A 21,950-nucleotide genomic window follows, 5' to 3' on the forward strand; every position below is an offset into this window, starting at 1 on the left:
CAAAAAGTTGTCATGAAGGCAGAATCATCATGAAAGGAAGAGATTCCACCAGGGCTCTACAGGGATCGGTGTAAGACAAACTCTATTCAGATCCTTTCTGGGTGGATTAAAAGTAAACATAAGACTACTGCTGATAAAATTTTTGGATGACACAAAAATGGCAGAATGATGAATAAAGCTGAGAACAGCGCAATCTGTCAAAATAACCCAGATTGTTTGATAACCTGTGCCACTCAATGAAATAAATGCAAAGTCCTACAGTTAGAAATGAGGAGGGTGGGACTGTATCCAGAAAAACCATAACTATGTAAACTAAGAGTAAAGCAGCTCAAAATGAGTTCCCAAAGCAGTAATAAGCCAAAAAAAGCCCAATACAACCCTTAAATAGATTCTTTTATGTTGTGAAAAGATTAGGAAAGTTAAATTTACATCAGAGGTTGGTACTTGGAGGTAGGGTAGCGTTATTAAAATATCAATATTAATTTCATTTGTATTTTTACAAAATTTTTGAAAGCTGAAAAGTACAAATAACACTATGAGTGGGAGAAAAGTTTTTTACTATTTAGTTTATCAGAAAGGTTAGCTTCATGAGAATATAGCAGTACCTTTATAAGGAGAAATACTGGGAACTAACGGTCTGAAAGATGGCAACAAGAGTCAATGGTTTGAAATTGAAAGCGCACACTACCAAATAAAGGGCAGACCTTTGACTTTATGATTAACGACTGGAATATTCAGTCAAGGAAATAGGTGATACTTTCTATCTCTTGATCATTCAGTTCAAAATTACATGCTTTTAGGAGGACATGCTTTAGCCAAAATCAAACTACTAGGTTCAGTACAGTGCTAGTTCAGTTAATGGCCTGAGTCCTACAGGAGGTCTGGTGGTCCCATCTGGCTTATAACAGTGAAATCCATTACATAAAGAATTCACCATTAAGCTTGAATATCCTAGTTTTTTGAAATAATGTATTTTGACTGTGGATGCATCAGGTTGCATAAACTATGCTAAAAATCTAAGCTATACTTAAGATTTCTTTCCAAGATGAGGACTGTTGCTTAAAAAAGAGTCTAGATTTTGAAGATTTGAATGATTACAAGCACTGTACCTAATTAGGTGTTAAGCCATATAACATGTTTGATAGTAATGTATTTGGGAAAAAATATTACTCCTCATACCACTCCGCCAGCGAGTAGGCTGGGGGTGCACAAAAAATTGTGAGGAGACACAGCTGGGACAGCTGACCCCAACTGACCAAAGGGATATTCCACATCTATGACATCATGCTCAGCAATAAACTAGGGGGAAGGTTGGTTGGGAGGCAGCTGCTCGGGGACTGGCTGGGCATCGCTCGGTTGGTGGTGAGAAATTGTTTTCATTTGCATCACTTATCTTTCTTGGGGTTTATTTGTCTCTCTGTTATTTTCCTTTTCATTTACTATTATTATTATTATTATTATTATTATTATTATTATTATTATTATTATTATTATTACTATTACTATTACTATTATTATTTTTATTTAATTTTATTTTATTTCAATTATTATACTGTTCTTATCTCAACCCACAAGTTTTCTCACTTTTTCCAATTCTCTTCCCCCCATCCTGCTGGGGAGGGAATAAGTGAGCAGCTGTGTGGTGATTAGTTGCCCCCTGGGGTTAAACCACGACACCATAGCATAGTGATCTGGATGTAGCAGTCATCTGAAGACAATGGGACAAGTACAACACTTCAGTGGAAAAACATCCCTGATAATAATGCCCTGCTGATTAAACCAGCCTACATGAAGCTGAGAGAAATGTATTTTAAAAAATTGTGAAACTTACTAACTGAAACAGAGCTGGCAAAGCTGGCATCCATATATGTATGCTTTAACTATTGGCAAGAGAAAAAACTACAGCTTCCTGCTCAAATAGGGTGGCCGCTCGTGATGGTATTTCTATAAAAGATATTCCTTTAATTTGAAGCAATTGCATATGGCAGATTAGAGTTTCTTGTCTGCTTTCTGGGGGGAGCATGGCAGCAAATTCTTAATTTAATTCATTTGAATATGCTTTGCATTATGAAAACAGTGGAAGGTGCTATGATTACATTTGACATCCATGCAATTGCCACATAAATTGGTGTATGTTCCGCTCAGTCAGTGAAGCTTTCTTCAGATTCCTTAATTCAGGAGGCTTCGGCACAAGACTTTTTCATTTCATAAATTGAGGCTGTTACTCATCGAGATTTTTGAGAAGGCTTTATTTACTAATAGTAAATTGAATAGATTTTTTTTCTGGGGTTATCCATTGTAATACAATCAGTCTGGTTAATACCCCTGTTCTTTTAATACCAAATGAACACTATTCTAACCTACGTATTTAAAAACCCTTACTATTTTCTTTTTAAAATATACTTATTTTTCAGCAATTTCTATTTTATTACAGCAGTTGTCTTTCAATGTCGGATTCATGTATTTTATTGCAATGGTAATTTTCCTTAAGAAAGGGCATAGTGTCTTTCAGTACTATAATCATGGCCAGAGAAGAAAATTGACCACTAATTGTCATTTCTATAGTGCTTTGACTTTTAGCCATGAAGTGTCTAGTGATGTCCCTGTAAAGGAATAAAATGTATAATGTTAGTTATATAAAGCAGATCTGACTCAAAGGCCTAGATTAAAAATATCTATGTTACAGAAACATTCAGAATGTGGAGTATGACCATAATCTCTGTATTGCACATTTTGTTTACAGTTATAGTTTAAACTAAATCAGAAATCCAAGTCAAACCTATTGGGATGTCTAAATTTGAAGTTTATTTTTAAGTTTTAGGAAAAAAGAAATGCATCTGCTGACTTGTACTTGCAAAACCCATGAAAATCGTACTTCTTTCTCTTAAAATGGATGTGTCTAATTCTTTCAAGGTAGAATAATATTAGATTTTGAAATTTATTGTAATATATACAATATATTCAGAATATTAAGTTACAATAAAATAAGCTAACTACATATCCTAAAGCAAAGCAGTGATAAAAATAGAGCTTTTATTCACAAAGTAAAAATAATATTAATGAAATTACCATCTGCAACAGTTCACTTCCCTCAGTAATTAGTAAAATCACACATTTAATTAGTTATTAAATAGATATTTAAAATTATATTTGAACCATTTAGTGGTTGTGATCATGACAAGACACATATATAAGAAACTAGAATATGGGGGATCTAGTATGACCTACTGGCCCTTCATAAAATCTCTAGTAACCAGGCTTATGATCCAACAACAGAATGGAATTTTCCAACCAAAAAAAATTAACTTGCCCATGACAAACTAGTTTGTCATGAAAGTGGAGTTGTTTTGTTTTGTTTTGTTTTTTTTTTTCCCACTAGATAGAAATCTTTGAGCTCAAAATGTTAAAATGAACCATAGTTTATTCTGGGAAGGTTCCATTCACACATCATGCAGGAGTAGGCTGTAAGATACAGCTGACTAAAATTCTGCAGTGGTTACTGAATCTAAAATAAGTTCTTATTTTGTATAAGTAATCAGATAAATTACTTCAAGTGTACCAGACTGTCAGGTAAATACATAGTTAAATACTTTGGTAAACACATAGTTAGGCACTTGGCTGTGGCAGACATTTTCTTAATAATTGTCTGCACTTGAATTAAAAAGTCTTGATTTTTATAGTCTCAGTTACAGTTGAGCCTTCTGTTGTAGCTCTTCTTACATGCAAGTAAAATGGTTCTCCACAGAATGCTAAAAAAGACAACATAACAAATTGTCAGATGCCACAGAACACAGAAATATCTTAAAGAAAACTTGGGGGTAAAAAAAAAAAAAGGAATTAACTGCAGTTCAGTATCAGGAATGAATTCAGAGAGCCTGAGTGGAAAAAGAAGTAAAACTTGCCACAAATAAACTTATTTTCATGGCTTTCTCAAATCCAGAGGCGTTGGGTAAAAGGAAAGAAAAGGAGCTAGACATATCAATCTTTCATCTCAATGTTCTTCTTGGTCAGTTCTGTCTGATGTTTTGAGGATAAATGCAAGACCATCATGAAGAAATTTCCTGACTGGAAAAAATTGTGAGGAATTGTCAGTACAGAGGAAGAAGCTTATGTCTTTGAGGGCAAGAACAAGAAGAACATAATGAAATTTAATAATATCATATAGTAAAGGCCATGTTGCAGGACTAATTATAAGACTATCTGGATTATGTTCTTAGTCATATTGTTTAGTTTTAGTTAGTCCTGTGAGAAGCAGGGAGCTGGACTCAATGATCCTTATGGGTCCCTTCCAACTTGAGATATTCTATGATTCTTCAGTAACTCTGGTCTCATTAATTTGGAAGTGTCATTGGAAGAGAATGTCCTGGGTATATTAGTCAATCATAGATGAATCACCAGCATGATGTAATCTGAAAAAAAAAAAAAAGTCAAATTAGAAAAGGTGGTGATAAAATCTCATCTGGAATGTAGGTAGGTTTCTGGTCATCCATAGTCAAGAAAGATAAATTCAAATTGGAAAATGTGCTTTCTGAGACTGTAGAAATTGTCGGAGAAAAAACCCCAAAATTGGTGTGATTTAGAGGTGAATAAATTTAGACAAAAAGTTAGAAGAAAAAGTGTGTTCTGGGAGAGCCTTCCATGTGGGAAAACACATCTCACATAATTTTAAGATGTAAATAGGTATGACTAAACTCAGCAGGCTGGAGGTCCAGAGCTGTGTGTCCTTCTCAGCTCCATTCCAATAGATCTAAACCTCCACATGTTGTACGTGACTTTTGACATAGCAGTCAAACTTCTGTAAAAATACTTAGCTTAATTCCAGAAGCAGGGTAGAGTGTCCCTGTAATGATGTCTACAACTCGCATTTTTTTTCTTTCTTTCCTCTCTTAGTAAAGATGAATAAATATTGGAAACATAGCTGAAAAGTATCCAGTTAACAGGGTCGCAGTGCTACCTAACAAATATAAGGCAAAATTAAGGCTGTGTTTAAATTTAAAAAGCCTGTGACAGTTTTCTTTTTCAGTTTCTTTCCTCACTGTTTTAGACAGAGAGATGTCTTCCTTAATATGAACTTCCTGTCTTCTTCTGGGATGTATAGGAGCCCCTGCCAAGTATACTGAAGATACTGAGGGGCAATTCCTGCTTTAAAAGGAACTGCTGCAGCATTTCGTATTATCTTATTGGAAAAGGCAACCAAGAAAGTTCTCCTTACACCTTTTGGCCTCTAGAGAAATTTGAAATTATGTATTATTTTAGTGCTATACTGCCAGAACAGTTGGTGGAGCTGCTAGTGACAAAGTGTTGTGGTTTAGACCCAGTCGGCAATTAAGTACCACACAGCTGCTTGCTCACCCTCCCCGCCTGCTGGGATGGGGGAGAGATTGGAAGAGCAAAAGTAAGAAAACTCATGGGTTGAGATAAGAACAGTTTAATAATTGGAACATAATAATAGTAATAATAATAATAATAATAATAATAATAATAATAATAATAATAATAATAATAATGAGAAGGAAAACAACAAGAGAGTGAGGGAGGAACAAAACCTAGGAGAAAACAAGTGATACAACCGCTCACCACCTGCTGACCGACACCCAGCCAGTCCCCGAGCAGCGATCGCTACCCCCCCTCCCCCCCCCCCCCCCGCCAACTCCCCCCAGTTTATATACTGAGCACGGTGTCATATGGTATAGAATAGCCCTTTGGTCAGTTTGGATCAACTCTCTTGGCTGTGCCCCCTCCCAGTTTCTTTTGCTCCCAGCAGAGCATGGGAAGCTGAAAAGTCCTTGACCAGTGTAAACACAACATGGCAACAACCAAAACATCAGTGTGTTATCAATATTATTCTCATACTAAAATCCAAAACACAGCACTATACCAGATACTAGGAAGAAAATTAACTCTATCCCAGCCGAAACCAGGACACAAGGATAGAGCATCAGGGTCCTCACAGTAGTTACATACCTCATACTGATGATATAATTTTAGGATGTATGTATACGTAACCAAAAAAAGAACTAAAGTACTAAATCTTCCCTTATCTGCTATCCTTCAGCACATCCCAAACTTAAAACCAGTTTTCTTATTCTAAACTTTGGATACAAGTTTTTGGAATTAAAAACTTGCCTATTTTCATTTATTCAGTTTTCAGAAAAGAGGAATCTGATGCAAGTGGGAGAGATCAAATGATTAGTCATCCACAAATCCTTATTAACTGCCTACAAGCATTGATTCAGTACTGCATCCCTTGAAGCAAAAATGAAGAGGAAAGTAATTGTAATTCAGAGGAATTTCTGTTTGTTTAAATTAGTTTAAAAATGTGACTAGTACATTTATGAGGATTGTACAGAAGACAGATGTTCCACTATGTAAAATTTGATCTGTTTCAAACTGAAATGGAGGGGATTTTTTAAAAAATCCTATACTCACTCCATGCATATACATAAACATTAAATGTTCCAATAAATTTGGTTTCAATGTGAAAAACTGAAGCAATGTATTTGAAAAATGTCAAAGCAGGACATTTTTAATTTTAATCCTTTTCTATGTTTCTATTTTTCAGTAAAATGAATTTTCAGAACAGTAGTACCAGATTTTGTGAACCATATTGATTTTGATGAAACTGCATATTTAAGTCATATCAGTTCCTTTTATCCAAGTGTCTCCATGCCTTTCTGTTATAGTATGTATAAATTGTGGTTAATTTCAGCACATCATGGTGAAATTTGTGAAAAAAGATCCGTTTCTAACTGTATCATTTAAAGGAAAAAAACACTGATGGACTAAAACAGACTGGTATACTATTTTTAGCCAGAATCTACGCTTCTGATGCAGAGGAACTTACAGTGCAAAACTGTGTTTAAATCATTCTGAATCTTCATGGATACTTTAAAGTATTATTCTTTGTGGATAGTTCTACTTATTTATGTATGTTTTGTTTTCAGAATAGAATGGAAACAATGGTATAAGCTACATGAAAAATTCCATTTCGTATGTAATAATAGCTAAATGGTTTTACTGAAGAAATGCAAAGAAAGTAATTTTAAAGTACAAGAAAAGTAGTGTTCTAGAAATCACTTTTTCCATCATCTGAGACTGTGGGAATCAAAAACCTTGAGAATCATGCTGTACAGCAGGTTGTGTAGAAGAGTAAGGGTATTCTTAAGTTGCTTTGTGTTAATGGCTATTATATGTTTAAAATTTACCCGGAAGCAGCATCTGATCGTGCTATGGTATATTTTCCTACTGGTTATAACAGCCACTCAGTTTAAGAGTCCCAAACCAAGTTACCCTAAAAGTTTAGGTTTTTGAAAATTTAATGTTAATAAATGTAGTGTTTCACATATTTCTTTATTTATTTCTGTGTAACTCACTCCAGTCTATCAATGTGTTTTATGTACTGGTGAGCCCAGAACTGGACCCAGCACTCCAGATGTGTCCTCACCAGTGATGAGCAGAGGAGAAAGTTCTCCTCCCTTGATCTGCTGACAACGCTTTTCATAATGCAGCCTGGGATGCTGTTGGCCTTTTTTGCTGCAAAGGCACATTGCTGGCTCATGTCCAACCTGAGGACTCCCTAGATCCTTTTCTGAAAAGCTGCTTCTCAGCTAGTCTGTCCACAGCATGTACTAGTTCCCTGGCACAGGACTTGACATTTCCCTTTGTTGAACTCCATGAGGTTTCTGTCAGCCTGTGATCAAAGAAATTATCAGGGCCTAATTTACAGGCATCATCATAACTGAAAAATGTCCCATAACTGAAACTGAGCCCACAGAGTTGACTGTTCCTCCTTTGTTGTAATCTTTGCTTCTGCATTTGTAATTGACTAAATGTTAAAAAAAATTCTGATGGTGATGGATAAAAAGAAACAGAATTTTAGGATCACTCAATTTTGGTTTTGTCTCTGTACTGTAGTAAAAACAATAGCTTATCTTTCACTTTACAGACAAGTATTAGGTAAGTCACACTTATGAACATAAATGTATATGATTGACATGTGTCAAATAAGAAAGTACCATTTTTTGAGATTTGTCAAATAAGAAAGTTTAGCTTTTGGGTAGTTTTAAGAGGTATGTCATATTTTAATTCAGAAATTAACTTTTCTTAAAAAGGAATTTGTGTCTTCTTCAGTGGGGTAAGAGTTCATATTCATTAATATTTCTATTAAGTAGCTACTTAAACAGTTATATGGGAAAAGACTGGAGTTTTGGCAATGTACTTTTTGGCTAGGATTGTTATATAAGTTGGATTGATTATTTATTTATTTATATATAAAAATATATATATTTTTTTTATATATATATATATAAGACACAAATAAGTAAAGCCAGCTTATTTTGATTGTAGAAAAGCTGCATTTCCAGAAAATCTGCCATGCTCCACCTTTCCTAAAAAGAAAGGTTATGCCCAGCCTTTCCCCTTGCTCGAACAAGCTAATCCTGATCTTTCTTTTGTCTGTTTGTTTTCTTTCCATCACAGGAGTCATCAGGACTGCCTTGCACAACATGGACAGGGAAGCCAGAGAGCATTATTCCGTTGTCATTCAAGCCAAAGATATGGCTGGGCAGGTCGGAGGGCTGTCAGGGTCAACAACTGTAAATATCACACTCACTGATGTCAACGACAATCCACCCAGGTTTCCTCAGAGTATGTACAATTTCAGCATATAACTGATTTGAAAATCGTGTTGATTTTCAGTGAAGTAAGAAGCTATTAGTTAAATCCAGTTAGTATTCAAATTCATGGGGAGAAGGCAGCTTGGGAAGCATTTGGATTCACCAATATTTTTCAGTTTTCCAGTGTTTTCTGATGAAGCATAGAGATGACACAGCTAGAATATTGAAACCAGTGAAGATTTCTTTCAGTTAAACACTGAGTAAGAGAGAGATGGGTGACAAAGGAATGCTCTTGTCATATGTGGGTTATTCTCCAGTCCTTTTTGAATGTATATTTCAATAACTGTGTGATTTTGATCCCATAAGTGAATTACATTGTTCCCATGGTAGACAACAACAAAAGGTAACACATTAAAAGATTGAATCCAGCATGCCTTTGGCTGCTTCCACACACATCTATCAATTTCTTTCTTCTGTTTCTTTCTCTATACCCATGTGAACTTTTAAGATGACTTTTTACATTACAGATGGTTAAAACCTAAGTTGTTTCTCACTGTTGTTGAGCTACGGTGGAGTCTGCCTTTATCTTAGTTAAAGGAATTGTCAATGTTGATGTCAAACTGAATGTTCTCACATGCATATATGAAAAGTATATGCTAGAGTACTCTTGGAATATCTTAATATGGCCACTAATAGGAAGTTCATTTCTATCCAAATCATTGGGTGCACATTGATCTGACACAGCAGCTGGAGTCTTGCAGCAATTCTGAATTCAGCTGACAATTTATTTAAAAGTCTTCTGGAATGGAATTGCATAGCTAAACCTGCTTTCCTTTGCAGATTGGCTCAAGGCCAATAAGAATATTGTAATCGGGACTCAGACATTGCGTGAGCCCTTGTAGAACATAATGGACTGGTAGCTATAGGTACCACTGGGAAATGCATTAAGCTGTTTGAATGAGAAGATTTATAAACAATAATAGAGATCACAAAGCTCCAGGGAAAAACAAAGCTCCCTGGCAATACACATTATGTAAAATCTGGTCAAGCAGTAAGAAGGCTCATTAAAAGTGTAGAAATGAATATTTTTTCTGTGCCTCGCAAACACATAAAAACATAAAGGCTTTGAAACACAGCCTTAAATAAAGTATGTTTGGTTTTATGTTCCACAGAACTGTCATTGCATCTATCACACTATTTAATACTTCCTAACTATTGGAAAGGCAAAAGGTAAGGCATATCTTTGAACAAATATAACATCTAAAATAGTTAAAGTAGAAAAAATGTCCCAAGTTTCTTGCAAATTCAGAGACAAATGGATCCCTACATATCAGGTTTCAAGAATTGGCCTCTTTTATTTTGAATGGAAGGTTTTGGATATTAAACTGACTGGCAGGCAGAACTGTATGTTGGCACATATATTTCTTTATCTGTATTAATATTTTTTTTCAGAAATGGAAGAAATATAAAATGTTCAGGTCATATTCTATACATTTTAAAGGATTCTAATAATTGCAAAAAGCCACATTGAAAACTACGAAACATCATTTCACATTTAATGAAAACTCATTATTTAGCAAAGCAAAATAAAAAAATGTATTTTAACATTTATCATTTTAACAGAAAATATTAGGCCTAGAACAAGTCTTGTAGAGTACAAACATTTGCTTTATCTTTCCTTACACCTATACTTATACCACAGTTATGACTGTAACATTGCTTTTTTAATCCTTTTCAACAAGTATAATTTAAAACCCTTGCAAAAGAACGGTAGCTATATGTTAGTAATACAGAATAAAAGTATAGACAATCTAAAATCAGGCCATCTTAGCATCATGAACTATTACAATAATACATGAGTATTGAACGAATAGAAATAACTTCATTGTTTATTTTTCTTCTCTTTTCTTTGTATACCATGATTTTCAGTTAAATTTCTCTTCAATTTCCTTATTAGACGGAATGCTAAATGAGACTTACTGAGGCTTGTCACATTCAGAATTGAATTCAAGGGAAGTGCTAACCAAAACTGCATATATCAAGTGTATAACCCTTGGGACAGGCTGAGCCTCAGCTAAACTGCAGACTTTCTTTTGGTTAGTTTCCTTTTCTCCCTTACCGTACTTGTGAGTTTTGAATCTGACTCTAACTGTATGAGTACTTTACTTGAGAACATGCTGGGAAGCACATCTGATTGATGCTTTTATTATTTGTTTTATTTAGAAATGTGCTTTATTGTATATATTTAAAAGATTGTACCTTTCTGGCTTTGGTAGATCAGTGTTCATTAGAGATGCATATGGAGTAAGGTATGCAGGATTTGTCCCCCTTAAAGAAACACTTTAAAAATCTATTTAAAATTTAGAAATAGAGGTTGTAAATATATCTGCTTAAATGAATTTACTGTGGTTTTTTTCTGTACTCACTTTAAATATAGCTGACTTTCTTACAAAGAAATTACTAACAGAAGAGCTACAGTTTTCCAAAATATCAAAAAGTCTAGGAGGAAAAATATGAAACATGCATAATTTTATCAGTCTGATGGTTGCAGTTCTGAAATACATGGTAATAATAATCTCTGGAATAGGAAACATAGCTGAAAAATTCTGCTTGCAAAACACAGTAGTATATCTCAGGAGTACGCAAGGTGTTGTGAATTCAGCAGGAGAATAACCTGAAACCTCAAATACATTTTGCTTATCAATTACTTCAGTGCATCTTGTACAATACTGATTTCTTTTTCTTCATCACCACAAATTTCCTTTCTTTCGAGAGTCCAGTTATAAATGAACTATCTATTTAATGTAACCTGACAGACAATGCTCTGCATGGGAAGATTTTTTCTTTTCAATAATCAGCATTTCTCAGTTCTTGTTAGTTTTACCACTGATGGATCCACTTTGTGATGGCTGAGGGCCCTAATCTCATAGTCACAAATTTATTTCAGTAATCTGATAGAAAATGTTCCATCTACTGATGACACTGTTATCAGCCTTGAGTTACATCAGAATTTTCTGTAGTTTTCTTTCATTAATCCTCTCTGGTCTTGTTTAGGATGAATAGATTCTACATGTTTTGCTTTGTTTAGGATGAATACATTCTGATTGCATCAAGATCATCACACTAGGCAGATGCTTCCACTGACATGTTTTGTACATCAAGTGCTAACGATTACTCTCTGGACAGTGTGTAGGAGATCTTTAGTTATTGTGTGTGGAGTCTAATTTTACAAGAAAATTATTTCCCTGATACCCCATTTGTATATTTTGTTGTTTGATACATCTAGCTCAGTTCTTTAGCATAAAGCAGAATTTAAATACAAGTCATGGCTTAAAACATTTTTTATAAAGCTTGGTTGTTGAGGCTTGGTTGTTTCATGGCAGTATATAGACATAATGTGAAATTATGTATATGCATAATTAGTTTGGCCTCACGTTTTAGAGTGTCATTGTATGAAAAGTACACAGCCATGTTTAAATAGGAAAGTTGTATGAAGATATTCCAGTTAGTTCTGAAAAAGTAAGCTCACATCCCAGAAGTAGACATTAACTCTGTTCTGTGCTAGTAAGGTGTCTACTATCCGGCCTCGATAACTAATTAGCTAATTAAGTGCGAAGCTATCTGCTGTTCATTTTCTTTTGGAATTTATACTCCAATATGGTCCTTTCCGTACCCCCAGTCCCACATAGCAATCCAGTTCCCGTGATCCCCATACTTAACTGTCAGCATCCTCTCACTCCCCGCTGCCATGCGCTGTAGTGCTGTCCTGTCCTCCTGTGGTGACTAGTCCAGAGCTTTCAGCCTGCTGATTGACCACTTGACTGCTGCCAAAGGAGATGAGTAAAGCAGAATTTTCTCTGATTTTCTTTTAGCAGGTCTTTCTCCTCTATTCAACCAGTAATTGTTAAGAAGCTTGTGGATTCATAATGTCTTTGAGGCCTCTGCCCTTTTGTTAGATTTGCCTGAAATTGGATGGGGGTTAAAAGTTACTGGAGATTATTGTATTAAAATGATTACAGAAGTTGTGTGTCCTCAGGAAACTCAGATTTAAAGCAAAACAAGAAAAGGACTTGATAACTGGTTTGGCTTAAGATTGCTGACATCTGATCAACTGCACCTTTGTAAATTAGATTTTGTTCATACCTAGTAATCTAGTTTCCTGTTTATTGTGTCATTTATGTGATGATGATGAGTCCAGCAATGATCCAGTATTCATGGAGTATTAGGAAGCATTTCATTCCAGAAATTGTTCTACATTTAAATGTTGCTTATTTAATAGGATTTTTTTTTCATTATAATTAGAGGAATGCCTTTTTCATACTTCACACTACAACACTTACTATCTTTGTGACTATTCCCAACAGCTACTAGCTATAATATACTAAAGATAAAATGTATTGCAATTGAATAGTCCCAAGTATCAGTTATTGCTGAAGAGATGCTTAGGTAAGAACTTACTTTTAGTAAGAACTTAAATCAGGCTAGAAGGACATGTAGAAAGTTGATTTAAAGCCAGATTTGCACAGAACCCTAATATTTTGTTCTTCAGAAGATATATTCCTGCATATAACTTTATTATCTATCTTCAAAAGTTAAGTTACCATCCTGGAAATTTTATTTTATTCTCATTTTTCTCATTCCTGTGTTCCACAGATAAGTTTTTTGTACTACCATATTCATTGTTTGTTTCGGCAGGTGGTTCACAATTTAGGATATGCTTTTCTAGAATTATAGTTTACATATTACCAACAATTTTTATCATATATGTGTTCCAGGAAGTTTAGAGAAATATAGATTATAATCATATTATTTGATTATTTTTTCCATCTGTAAGATTTAGGGGAGATCATTCTTCCTTCCTAGCCGTTAGACAAAGTAGGCTACAGAAACAGCTCTTTGTGTAAATAGTAGACAGGATGACAGTGATGTGCATGTTCAATCTACTGAAAGACAATTATTAATATCTCATTAAAAGATAAAATGAGTAACATATATGCACATGCCAGGGGAAATGCCAGGAAATTAGATATTTCTAGGTGATAAGGAAATATAGCAGCCTCTATTAATATATTTTATGTCCAAACCAGGTATTACTTAAAAATTAAATGTAGCTTCTTTATAGTACTGTTGTGAAATTGAGTCGACATAATGAGATTTAAAGAGTGGACTCTCATGAGGAAATGTAAGGGCCATTCAAAGATAATTCCTTTTGCTGTGCTCTTAAAACACCTCTGGTTAATACTGAGAGTTTTCTGCAAAACTGAATTCTTGTCCAAGATGCTAATCTCAGCTAACCTGAGTCATAAAGATTAATCCAGAACATTTTAGTATATTATTAGGAAATCTTAAATAACAGGGAAACTTTGATATAAAAAAGACATAGAAATAATTACTTGTAACCTAGAAATTCTAGGTGTTAGTGCTGATCAGATGTAAACAGTATTTCAGCGCAGACTTTTAAAATTATAACGTTATCTACATAAATCAGGTTTTAGTTATTTGTGTAAGGAAAGAAAGGTAGCAAGATTTTCTTTTGTTAAGAATGTTGTTAGGACTGTGTTTAAGGTTGCTGTAAAAATCTGGCAAAGCATTTCATAGGGTGTATATGTTTCAGAAGCTGTATTATTTGTTAAAGAAAACAGCTATTAAAATTGGTTATAGTACATATTTGCCTAATAGTCACACGGCATAATTCTGTTGCTAATGAGTATTTTGCTTCTCTCATATTCTTAAGGATGGAGAATTTATTAAATTAATTGTGTTTATAAAGTGTGCACTCAGGTTCCAAAGTGAGTGACCAGTGAGTGACATTTCCTTTGTGAGCACAGTTGGTGTTCAGTATACTGATTTTCTGCCTGTACAGAGAATCATCACAAGTAATTCTCCAAGCCCCCTGACCTTAATTGTTCTTTGTTTAGAAGTGGCTAATGTGTCACATCAGAAACTGAATGTGGGGCAGGTAAATATGAGCTACCAAGCTTCCATTTCTGTCAGTTTTCAGAACATGAGTTTCCTTCTGTGACAGCCAGGAGCACACGTAAAGGGGAAAAATACTATTATATGCTTGTATTACTTGGTGAAGGTGTATGACTTGAATGTGTCAGGCCAAGAGACAACAGCTGTTAGTCTTAAACATAAGAGAATTATGATTTTTTTTGATTCTCCAGAAGACGTATTTAGAATCACCTGCCTAGCAAGGCTGCTGCACCAGGACAACGGGCTGTTTAAAAAGCAGCTAGCATCAACAATGCCCTGAGGAAACAGAGTGGTAAAAGGGACAAGCCTCAGTGATCTGAGTGATTTTCTAAAATTTCTCTTATGTTGTATCTTTCTAACGTGCTAGAATCAATCATTCATCTGTGGTATGCTTAAAGAGATGGACATGTGAGATGAGGAATACATTACTTAAGAGATGATGGTGTTCATTAGGTGCCGAAGAGAGTTAAGAGATAAGAAATAAAGTATATCTATCTTTGAGTGCATGCTTCCATTGACTGGAAAATATTGTGTAAAGTGATTTGTTTAATTGTCTTCTTATTCTATTTGTTTGTGAGAAGATTGATATGTTCTCATATTTGCACGATATTTGAAGTTAAAGCTACAAAATTATTTCATTTATCACTGAAACCTGACCTAAGTTGTTTAATGGCGTTTGATTGCATAGGAAGTCTCATGATATTCTGTTTCCTGAGCAGAATAAATGTGATTCCCATAATCAGATTTTTACTGTAAAAATTAAAGGAAGTAAATGTAATACTTTTCAAGAGCATTTAAGTATCTGATTTAAAAACTCTCCTTTAACAAGAATTCGCAACAATAAAATTTGATCACAGAATTGTTTACGGAATTCAAATATAAGGAGATGCTGGCAGGGGAAAAATATATTTATGTTGAAGTCTGACAAAATATTTGTAGAAAATATATGTTCTGTATACCAAGCTTTAATGCCAGCTATGTGCGTCAACATTACTCCTTACAGTAGGATGGAGCCTAGCAGTGTTTTTTATTTCACTTAATTGGGTATTGTCTATGAGGATTTCTATGTACAAGGTAGACTATTCATTAAATATATCATACATATCAAAATAATTTTGAAATATTCCAGATTGATAGAAAAAAAAGTTTTTTTTTTCTATAAGTGTTCTGAATGAGGCAGTAATGGTTTTGGGAATGAGGGGAGTTGTTTGTTTGTTTTGTTTGTTTACTGAGTGGAGAATTGGGAGCAGGACCACTCCATTTTAAGGGTTGTTCTTCAAAACTGCCTTCATTTTCATGTCCTTGATGAAGCTAAACCCCAATGGGAGCACAATCCTAGCTGTGCTAATGCCAAGGAAAAACAAACAAACAAACAGCAAGAACAAACACAGTCCAAATGGAGCATATCCCTTTTACAGGTGTTGCTATTGCTCTCTGCTGACCCAAGATGCCATGGTCCCCCTATAAATGACATAGAATGTGCTCAACACAGCACAGCTCTAGAGACTGCTACAGATCACGCCCAACCAATAAGTTGCTCATTAGTGATGATTATGGAGTGTATATGTTGTTTTTCCCACACCATTTCCACAGAAAATGTGTATTTGGATATTCAATACCTACAGGAAAGTACTGAATCTGAAAATCCAGGAAACCCAGTTTTCTTTCTGTTTCTGCTTTTACCCATGAGTGGCATAAACTTCATACTTCTTACAAGAAGTCAGAATACTTTTGATCTCTGAGAATTAGAATGTTCTCAGGTACTTTTACTTACTGTCTGGAAAGGCAAACTTGCATAGAACATAAATTAAACTCATCACTGATTATAATCTTAATCACAAACATAACTCCTGTTTTGTGTTGAGATGTAAAAAGCAGGGGCATGGGGATGCACAAGTCTTCTTCCAGCCAAAGGAGTCTATTGCATCTAAGAAGAACGTTTTTCTTCTAAATTGACCCAGGAGTGTTATGTTCTCCAGTTTCAAGGCAAGCAAAATATCTGAGTTTTGAAGATTGTTTTATTGTCATATTTGCAAATAAGAAATAACTTCACTTACACTTCCAATATTTTTAGAAAGTGCAAAAGCATTGGGTTTTTTGGCAGGGAAGAAGAATAAACCAAACACACATCTTAAAAATTTCTTCCTTAGTTTAGCTGTATGAAAAGGATGTTGACATCAAAAAGAATTTTCAGAACAAAGACAGTAGATATAAAATTGACTGAGCTTCTGAAATCATAAAAGTTACTGTATTCATAATGATGATGGATTAAAATTGGTTTTATTATATTAAAAATAAGCACTGTAAAGAAAGATGTAACAAATGTCCAAGACATAGTGTAAGAAATGGGCTTCTAAAAAACTGCAGTCTCAAAAGAGAAATCCAGAATAATGTATTAGATGTAATGAGAATAAGCAGCTCTGTGAATGAAGAATAACTCTGTAGTAGAAAGCCACCAAGCAAGATTGAGCACAGTCCACAGCTGGAGCTGCACTTTAGTTTTATCAAAGATAGCTGGCAGTAAAATGTGAGACATAACTTCATGAATGCCAGGAACATGGATTCATGTGGGACCTCCAAAAGGTCCCAAACCCCTGCTTAAAACAGATTCAGTTAGATCAAGTTGCTAAAGGCCTTGTCTAGTCAAGTTTTGAAGGTCCTTTTCACGTCCTGTTCTGCAAAGCTGCTTTACAGGCAGTTGGCCCTGAGTGTGTACTGGTGAATGGCGTTATTCTTCCCCCAGTGCCGTCATTGAATGTCATGAGGTTCCTGTCAGCCCATTTCTCCAGCCTCTCCAGGTCCCTTTGGAGAGCAGCCCTGCCCTCCAGCATGCTGACCACTTTTTCCCAAGTTGGTATTGTCCACTGGCTTGCTGCAAGTACATGCAACCCATCATTCAGGTTATTAATTAAGACATTAAAGAGTTTTGGCCACAGTTTTGATTCCTGAACAACTACTGTTAATTGGCTGCCAGTTGAATTTTGTGCTCATAATCATCAGATTTTGAGCCTGGCTCACTGTCCATTTGTTTTCCATATCTTATCAATTTGGCTCATGACTGAGTATTTAGCTAGTTGTAGGTTCAAGCAAACTTTCTTCACGTAGCACTTCGATATACATTTAGGATATGGTGGTATTTTATGTTAAGGCAATCAGTTGCTGTGGTTATCAGTTTGCTAGTAGATAGACAAAGGCATCAGCGTACAAGCTGTGCTGTATGAATGAATGCATCTGTTGGTTCATCACAAAGTAGTATTTACCTTCATGTTACTAAAACTATACCTTGGATAAACAAATAACAAAGCAGGCCAAATATTTACTTATTTATCTATTAGTTCAGTATTATGCCTCTCCTCCCTTCCTTTGTTAAGTAAGGTAATTCCTACTGTTCAAGAGGACATTATAACCTAGAAAAGTCAAAATTATCAACAAAATAGATCAATGAATAAGTTAAAGTGAATAACATACTTGTTGAATTGCATTAAATACTGTCATACTTCTTTTTCGGAGAGATTCAGAGAGAGAAATTGCTTTTCTGAGAGTAAAACACAGCATTATAGGTTGTAGGCTAATTGAAATGAGAAGTAAATTGTTCTACAGATCAATAAATTGTTTCTGTACTATAATGACAGATAAGCGATATAGTTTATTGAAAGAAAGATGATCGCCTATATGTATTTGACAGTGTTTCAATTAGCATAGATTAAAGTTCTGCAAAGTGGTATGACTATCCTATACAGTACATAACTGGAAAAGAGTACTAATTTACTCATTTCATGAGCTAAGTGAATGCATCTGAGTGAATGTTAACATAAGAATTGAGAACCAAATCAACCTCTACAGAGTCTTGATTCATAAGCCACCGGGCGACTCCTCTAGAACAATTTAGAGCATCCCCAAGACTGTTTGAAATTTCTGCTTTACAACAGCTCCTGGAAGGCTGCGATGCTGGGAACATAGGAACGATCTGTTCAACTTGGGCAGATTTGGTGAACCAGTTTTGATACAGGCTGGTACCTCATCCTCAGGGCTCCTAACTTACCAGCCAATTTTTGGAGGGTTGAGACAGACTCATAGCTTACAATAAAGAATCGTAAATTCACAGTGTATGCATCCTACATTATTTTTAATGTCCTGTCAAAATTTATTCAATGCCTAAGTCTACTTTCCAGTAATAAAGTTTACAACAATTTAGTGTTTAGTAAGAACATTTCCAATTTCCACTGCTAGTCTAAATAATTGTCTATAAGAGATTTTATCTAACCTTCATGTTGCTGAATTTTATCCTCTTAGGTGTTTGTTGTTTTTAGATAGTATTGTTTGTAATTATCTATTTGGCTCATGTCTGTGTGAGACATCTTCAGGTTGTCTCTGTGAAGCAGTCATTAAATACTCATTGGGAGACATTTCTGACCTTATGATCTGAGAGTTTTTATTTTTTAACAGTTTTCTTTTCATTCCATCCATTTTTTTGAAACATTTCAGTTCTACAAATACTGACAGATAATTAATGAGTGATTTCAAATATTTCTTTTGCTTGAAGTTTTAGTATCTCAGAATGTTTGAAGCTGGTATCAGTAAAATGATTTTCTGAAACAGATGGCTAACACTTGGGGTGTGATTATAAAGCAGAGTCTAGTGTCATGTGGATATATTTGAACTAGCTTGACTATTTGGAAGTCTCTAATTAGTTCACCCTATCATATGGGTTATAACACTTCCAGTTCCTGAAGTGGCTTGATTATATAACATATTCTTTATGGCTTCTACATAACATATTCTTTATGCCCTCAACCTTTTCCTTTCTGGAATGCATTAGTCAGAGCAAAAGTGTCAAAAAGCCACATTTCACATTTATTTTAATAAGTACATTCCAAAATTAATCTCATCCCATCACCATAATTTTATGTATGAAATAAAGCAACCAGCAATATGAAAGTGTCAGTTGACATCATATGAAGCATGAAGCATTGCAAAAGAATGCATGGCAGAGCATTTATTTGGAAATTTGTGAAGATGGCTTTTTTATGCATATCAAAGAATTGCATCAATGAATTAACTATGTGTTTTAATTGAATCAACTACTAAGCAATTTTCATGTTACATGAGTGTTGGTATTTTCTTTTTTACATGGTCAGTTATATTTTTTCTCTTGTTCTGCTGGACATTTCTTGTTTCCCTTGAGTTTTCCCTAATGCATGGTAACTTATTTTTTGTTTTCCTAGGAAAGCTCTCTTTCCTTTTGGACTAACAAAGTTTAGTGCACTCGTCCATCCTTCTCACACTACTATTTGTTTGTTAGTATCATGGGCTAATATTACAAAAACAATTCAAGACTATAAATAGGTTTAGGAACCATTGTGCAGGGAATTAGAGAAATTTATAATAAAATCTTCTATATTCTAACAGGTGTCTAGAGTTAGTTAGTTGTATTTTAGTGAAAACATCCATTCCCTCTGCAATTGCAACTTCTGTAGATTCATAATTTCTTCAGTCCATCCAACAAAGTGTTTTTCTGCCATAATGCAGGTTTAATCTCTGAATTCAATTTAAATTTTGCTTTTCTTTTTCTACATGTTTATCGAGGGCACCTCTGCAGTCATGCTAGCTGGTTTAAACTCAGCAAACTGTAACAACATGTTAGCTTTGATATGTAGCACCTTCTGATCCACTGTCCTGCACCTCAGTGTTGCACTATTGCATTCACTATTGCAGAATGCCTAAGAAGAATATAGAAAAAACTCTATAGAGTAATAACAGAAGTTGTTATTTTGCTCTCTTTACTGTGTTGGTGGCTGACCTGTGATGTAAACTGTGCAGGCTGTTGGGGAGGGATTTGAATGGGTGGTTGTTTAGGGGGAGGTGGTATGTGCACACCTTCTATTGAATGTGTATTCTCCTTTTCAGTGCTGGTAGATTTCAGCATCCCTGCTGTGTTAGAACACTAGCATTATTGGAGAAAATTTCTTTGAGCTGTCTTTCTGGTCTAGTTTCAGATGGAAATTGAGGTTTATCTAATCACCTTGTGTCTGTTTGCCACTTTTTTCTCCTTGTGGTATCTTCCTGTCCCCTAGGTAACTTTGTACCTGTTAGGAGATTTAATCCAAAAGGATAGAGACAGTTAAGAAAATTATTTTTTAAAAAAATATTCCATTTTCTCATGATTAACCTAACAGGTTATAAAAACACTGAAAAGAGGTCATAGTTGTTATGGATGCTTTTTATGGGCACAATTGTGTAATACTTTTATGTACCCATTATGTTCATTTTCTTTTACCGTGAATACCAATTAAAATTTGTGTGCAAAGGGTTTTGTGCTGCAACAAAAACACTACAAAGTCGTAATAGTAAAATATTAAGTTTTATTACATTTTTGTGTAGAAAAAAAAATATGTTGATTCAATGTTGCAAAATATGTGTTGATTCAATGTTGCAAAATGTTGATGCAATGTTGCAAAACTGATCAGGTTTCAGAAAAACAAATTATAAACATAACACAAAGATTTTCCAGTTCAAAAGTACTCATTTGATGGTAAGTTGGTGAAGATAAACGTATTTTGGTTATGAAAAAGATAAACTTTTAAAAATACTGGTGTGAAGTAAGCTTCAGAGTTAATTTCTGTGTTACGTGATGAACAGCAAAAATAACTGTGAAAACCAAAATCCTGCATTAGGTAATTTGGATTTCAAATAGGGAATGAAGGCATCTCAAGTAAAATACAATTCCTTTTGAATTCTTTCAGGAATCTAAATAAGTTCATAGGTTTATTTGTCAGTTTTGCTTATGAAATACTCTTCCATTTACTCAGAAGTGTATCAAGCACATAATGGTTCTCTAATTTAGTGTGGCCAGAAAATGTCCAAGCTATTGTGGGCTTTTTTTTCCCCCTCAGAACATTATCAACTGTATGTTCCTGAATCAGCTCAAGTTGGATCAGCAGTTGGCAAAATCAAAGCAAATGATGCTGACACTGGTTCAAATGCAGACATGAAGTACACAATTATAAATGGTGATGGCTCTGGGGTGTTCTCCATATCTACTGACAAAGAAACAAGGGAAGGAATTCTTTCCCTGAAGAAGGTAAGCAATAGACTTTGAAAGTTCCCTGTGTACCATGATGAAAATATTTTACTGTGTAAACCTGTTGAACCATGAACTTCAGCAGTGTAAGCTTCTCCACATTGCTTCCTGAGACACTTTAAATCTTTGCAGAAAATGCAGGGAGAAAAGAAATTCAAGGAAAGAAACAATTATTTAAATCTTCTGTGCTTTTTGAATGGTCATATCTAATATTTATAATAAACTAAATCTTACTGAATTTTTTATTAAGATAGTTTAATTTTTCTGAATGATGGTTT

At 34.7% G+C, this 21,950-nt stretch overlaps 1 protein-coding gene across 1 annotated transcript in view; it reads left to right on the forward strand.

Annotated features, from left to right (window-relative positions):
• The window catches only part of CDH18 (cadherin 18), a 192,442-nt gene that overhangs the window by 114,488 nt on the left and 56,004 nt on the right, over positions 1-21,950 (forward strand). The window contains 2 exon segments of the mRNA XM_075495641.1: positions 8,479-8,646; positions 21,485-21,672. Coding sequence (XP_075351756.1) covers positions 8,479-8,646; positions 21,485-21,672 — 356 coding nt within the window.

Source organism: Mycteria americana, chromosome 2 (assembly GCF_035582795.1).
Source record: "Mycteria americana isolate JAX WOST 10 ecotype Jacksonville Zoo and Gardens chromosome 2, USCA_MyAme_1.0, whole genome shotgun sequence".
NCBI classification, from domain to species: domain Eukaryota; kingdom Metazoa; phylum Chordata; class Aves; order Ciconiiformes; family Ciconiidae; genus Mycteria; species Mycteria americana.